The 5,970-nt window shown below is 32.5% G+C and overlaps 1 protein-coding gene across 1 annotated transcript; it reads left to right on the forward strand.

The window, feature by feature from the left end:
- The first annotated feature begins 38 nt into the window (after nucleotides 1-38).
- On the forward strand, nucleotides 39-764 carry LOC111710499 (uncharacterized). Its single transcript, XM_023484603.1, has one exon. It carries the CDS (start codon nucleotides 143-145, stop codon nucleotides 701-703), a length of 561 nt encoding a protein of 186 aa, XP_023340371.1. The 5' UTR covers nucleotides 39-142; the 3' UTR covers nucleotides 704-764.
- The last annotated feature ends 5,206 nt before the right edge of the window (nucleotides 765-5,970 follow it).

The raw sequence follows: 5,970 nt of genomic DNA on the forward strand, positions 1-5,970 counted from the left end.
TCGGCGGGACCAGATTCCACTCATAAACCGCTCTTCAGAGTTTAGGTTCAGCTCAGTTCTTCCTCACTCAGTATCTATTCGACTACCGCAGTGGAAAGACCTATACCTGAACTTAGTGTAGTAATATACAAACCCAACCAACATGAAGTTCTCCTGCTTCAAAATCAATTTCGGAGCTAAATCCGACCAAAGAAATCTACTATCCAACCAACTACTGGAGAAAGAACAATCCTGTTTAATTAAGAAGAAATCCGTGAAGAAAAATAAAAAAGTTCTCAACAACTCGAAACCTGGTAATGCGCAAGATTGTGTCGATATCAATGCAAAATCTTCATCTTGGTTTCTGCCAAATGTTTCAGAAGAAAAATCCGCGGAAATTCTCGAATCCTTGGTTCCAGGACGCTTTTTAATCCGCCAAATTCAAAATTCATTTATCCTTCATCTCCGGTGTGAAGCTGGATCAGAGAGTTATCTTATCCTGGTTCAAGATACGGGTTTAAGATTCTCCGGAGCTGATAAGCAGTTCTCAAACCTTAGTTCTCTTGTGGTTCATCACTCCATCATGCAGGAGCAACTCCCAACCTTGCTCCGGGTAGCAGAGGACATACAGGAGGAGGAGGAGATTGATTTTATAGATATAGATGTGGACCCGGAGTACAATGTTCTAGTTTCTAGACTTCAGACCCAGCTCAACTCATTCTAATCTTGATCAATAATAAACTCAGTCCTGTGATACAGCCATCATACATTCAGAATTCAAACTTTATCCTAAAATATCAAAAGATTTACAACAGTAGGTTGCATAGATATAAGGATTATAAAATCGGAGTATGAGAAGAGAGATCAGTTCTTTACAGAAGATTAAATCAATTATTTTTCTTAAAATGAATAGTTGTCAACTTGTGTTGATATTTGACTCGGGTATCAATCATCTCAAATATGTTTTGAAAGAATTTGATCGAACGATGTAAAATATATTTTAACAACTAGTTGATATAGAACAAACCTTCAAAATTGATCGATCTCCGCCAATAAAGATAAAAAGATAATCAAATGTAAATTGGTAGAAAAAATAACGATTTAAAACCAATCTGGAAAAGATTAAAAACCTGTTGCGGATTTTAGATAGAATTTAAGTTGCAGTTTATGACCTATGTTTTTAAACAGTTTTTATTTTAATATTTTATAGCAAAGTTAAATTGCAAGCCATAAAAAGAAAGCTTTCTCATTAATTGTATTTTTCCATTGCTCCATTGTGAAGTAAATCTGCAATTGGGTTTGCGGAAAATCTGTGTTTTAAGATTCATAAAAACATCAATTTTCAGTTGATGGTAGTAAAAAATACTTCTTACATGCTTTATAAAAATTTGTGTAATTAAAGCTTAAAAAGCACGGAGTTGGACAAACAGATGTCATTTTTGGTTGATATATATGGAAGATGGTAGACATTTGAAGTGGGATTTACTAAAAGTTTGGAATGGTATACTATATAGAATGCCAATGAGAAGATAGTAGAATTGTAGACTAAAATATAGATAGTAGAATGACAGATAATTGATAGTTGCTGGTAGAATGGCAAATAATAGAATGGCAGATAGTAGAATGACAGATTTTAGATAGTAGAATGACAGTTAGTGGATAGTAGAATGACAGTTAGTAGATAGTAGAATGACAGTTAGTTGATAGTATACAATGATAGATAGTAGATAGTAGAATGGTAGAGGATGGTAGAAGGGTAGAGGATAGTAGAATGGTAGATGATAGTAGAATGGCAGATAATTGTTAGTATATAATGGTAGATAGTAGGTAGTAGAATGGTAGATAGTTGATAGTATAGAATGGTAGATAGTTGATAGTATAGAATGGTAGATGATAGTAGAATTGTATTTTTAGATAGTTGATATTAGAATGGAAGATAGTTGATAGTATAGAATGGTAGATGATAGAAGAATTGTATTTGTAGATAGTTGATATTAGAATGGCAGTGAGTAGAACGTAGAATGGTAGATAGTAGATAGTAGAATGGCAGATAGTAGATTGTAGAATGGCAGATAATAGACATTAGAATGGTAGCTAGTAGATAGTAGATAGTAGAATGGCAGCTAATAGAAAGTAGAATGGTAGATAGTAGATAGTAGAATGTAGAATGACAGATAGTAGAAAGTAGAATGGTAGATTTAGATAGTTGAATGGTAGCTAGTGGCAAATGGTAGATATTTGTGGATAGTAGATTTGAATCATAGAGCGTAAATGGAAGATAATTTTAGACTATAAATGGCAGATAGTAGATGATAGATCGTAAATATTAGATATTGGTTATTGGTAGACATGGTAGAATGGTAGACATGGTAGAATGATAGATATATAAACGGATATCCACTTGAAAATAATATCATTTATTGTTTGTAAATAGTAGAAAATTCCTAGTTTTACCTCCATCTTTATTTTGATTAATCAAAATATTTTCAAAGGACACTTCAGGGGAGGGGGGGGGAGGGTGATTGAGGGAGTGGTTGATGGGTCGGTACTTGTAAGGATAAGAAGAGGGGGGAGGGAGGCGGGGTATAAATAATAATATAGATCTATAAATCTAAAGGAGTGGTTCTGCTCAATAAGAATAAACATCCTGGCCATTGTCCGCCATTATTGTGTCGCGTGCATTGAAATCTCCAAGAATTCGTCAAAATCTCCGCTGATTTTCATTCCACAGGTTTTATACCTTTATTGGGTTTATAAATCCTTCAATAAATATCTCGATAATATCTTACTCGTTGAGTCTTCTTAGATCTTACTTTATTTTATAACCAGGGCCTTATAAACTTTAGATATAGGACAGGGTGTCCTAAACTTTATTATTTAGGACAGGGTGTCCTAAACTTTATTATTTAGGACAGGGTGTCCTAAATTTTAGGTCTGGGGCAGGGTGTCCTAAACTCTAGATCTATGAAAGGGTGTCCTAAATTTTGGATCTAAGACAGGGTGTCCTAAAATTTAGATCTATCACAGGGTGTCCTAATCTTTATATCTAGGACAGGGTGTACTAAATTTTAGATCTAGGAAAGGGTGTCCTAAACTGTATATCTAGGACAGGGTGTCCGAAACTTTATATCTATGACAGGGTGTTCTAAACTTTAATTCTAAAACAGTGTGTCCCAAACTTTACTATTTAGGACAGGGTGTCCTAAATTTTTTGATCTATGAAAAGGTGTCCTAAACTTTATATCTAGGACAGGGTGTCCTAAAATATATTTTTTAGGACAGGGAGTCCTTATCATTACTATTTAGGACAGGGTGTCCTAAACTTTATATCTAGGATAGGTGTTCCTAAACTTTAGATATAGGACATCATGTCCTGACAATAGATCTAGGACAAGGTGTCCTAAACTTTAGATTTAGGTCATTGTGTCCTAAACTTTAGATTTAGGACATTTTGTCCTGACTATAAATCTAGGACAAGGTGTCCTAAACTGTGTAGGAGTAAATGATACAGGTGGCTTGGTGTAGTATATGAAGGGGGGGGATATAAAGACACCCCCCTCCCACTATATGAAGAAGGGGGGGGGGGTATAAAGACCCCCGCCCCTCAGTATAGGATTCTGATCACATGCCGTGTCTAAGATTGCCTGCTGGGTACCAGATTGCCAAACCATTTTATTCAGAATCGGAATCTTGCAATTATTCGGATTTCAGAACCCCGTTGACCCTAAGGCCCCCCCCCCCCCTCCTTACATTCTTCTCCTTTAACAGATACACAGGGTGTCTCAACAAAAAATAAATATAAATTTTAAACTTTATGAAATTTTAAAAATATAATTGCTGCTAATCGCCAACGCTTTTTATTTAATCATACTTTTTTGTCATCAAGTTTTTTTTTCTGAAAGCCCCTGTTCATTGCACAGTGCACATATAGTATTCAACCTGTCGATGTAAGATCTCACGATGTTATTAAGATAGTTTTCGAAGATTCTTGAAAGATTATTATGTGAGAAAATAAATTCCGAGCGTTAAGGTCTCTTCACGATGAACAATATAATTAGCTCAGCAACTTAAGAAAGTTAATGTGCATTGTACAAGATATGTACAAGATATGCACAAGATATGTATAAGATATGCATAGGATATGTACAAGATATAGACAAGATGTTCACAAGATATGAACACAAGATATGTACAAGATATGTATAAGATATGTACAAGATATGTAAAAGAAATGTACAAGATAAGTACAAGATATGCAAAAGAAATGTACAAGATATGTACAAAATATGTACTAGATGTACAGGATATGTACAAAATGTGTACAAGATATATACAAGATATGTAAAAGATATGTACAAGATATGTACAAGATACATACAAGATATAGATAAGATATGTACAAAATATGTCCAAGATATGTACAAGATATGTACAAGATATGTACAAGGTTTGTAAAAGATATGTACAAAATATGTACAAGATATAGATAAGATATGTAAAAAATATGTAAAAGATATGTACAAGATATAGATAAGATATGTACAAGATATGAACAAGATATGTATCTTCGTCTCTGCTTTATAATTTTATATATTTAAATCAAAGATTTAAAACAAGTTTTTTTTACAAAAAAAAGGGATAAAAGCAAAAATAAAATCGATCAAATTTATAATATATTATAGTTAGAGAGATGTAACGAAAATAGAAATGTTACATTGGTTTGGCGCAGGAAGTCGTTTATGACGCTTGAGTTTGGACGTTTTTTAATTAATAAAAAAATATGGCTCTTTGACAAAACTGCACTATGAGAAACCACACCTATTTACAAAGTCTGATGGTAACGGGCAACACCAGGATTATCTGTGTTCTAGATAGATCCTAATATTTATCAGTTCTGTAACAGATAAAGCGCACTAAAACCTTGAAATGCCGAGTAGGATGTTTAATCAGTTTAGGAATGCGGGAAAATATTTAATATTTCAACTTATAAAACATCTTCTATACAGTAGTATAGGAATACAGTGGACCTTTTCTCTGCTTTTTTATTATTATTATTATTATTATAAATGTCTCTTAAGATTTTGTTATAGTTTATTTTTTATATTATACTATCTATTTATTCTATTATTTTTAATTTATTTCCATACAAAAATTTCTGAACACGGTAATATATAGGCTGTAATTTTTCAACAACGAAATTCTTTCATGTCTGTGACAAAAATGTAAAAATTGAATTTTTAACTCTTATTGCAATTAAATTTAGATACACTCACTTTATGTTAAATACTTAAAAGAAAGTGGTAAAGTCATAAAGATCGATTCTTAAAAATTGTATTAAAGAGTTTCGTTTTTACTAATTGAAATCCAAAGAATGAATAAATACAAAAAACATTATCATCTTCTATTTATGGTTCAATAAACGAGGGGGGGGGGTGTGAGGGGTTATAATTTATAATTAATTTCATAATTTTCAGATAGCTGACGAATCTGACAGACCCAGCGAGCTGCATTTGTGATTTCGTTCAAAAAAAAGAACAGCTAAAAATATGTTTTCGCGGGCCTTGATTAAAAAAAATAATTTAGAGCTTTTCTTGTTGGATGTAAACATACTGGTTTATACGGTGTCTTTGGCTTTTATCAGGTCGAAATATTGCGAGGTATTTATAAACAATACCGGCAGCAGCCATTATATTCCTCCAAAAGATAATGCCGAGAAGACATGACGCAAAAATGCCGCGTCAGTTGGTCAAATATTTATTCAATTTATAATTTTATAAAATTTAGGATTAAAATTTTAAGGGGATTTAATGAATATTTCTAAGTGTTCATTCAGCATTCCTCCTTAGACTTAGGTATTTCTGGATATTATATATTTATATTTACAGATTAATAAGGATTAAAGTAAATATGTATGAATTGAAATATATTCTTCAAAAAGCGGATTTATATTCATAAATTAAGAAAGCAAATAATTGAAAACCGATTATAGAT

Source organism: Eurytemora carolleeae, unplaced genomic scaffold, assembly GCF_000591075.1.
Source record: "Eurytemora carolleeae unplaced genomic scaffold, Eaff_2.0 scaffold1057, whole genome shotgun sequence".
Lineage (NCBI taxonomy): Eukaryota > Metazoa > Arthropoda > Copepoda > Calanoida > Temoridae > Eurytemora > Eurytemora carolleeae.

Excerpts from the sequence above, each read along its gene's own strand:
- LOC111710499 (XM_023484603.1), top strand. The coding sequence starts at position 143 with ATGAAGTTCTCCTGCTTCAAAATCAATTTCGGAGCTAAATCCGACCAA.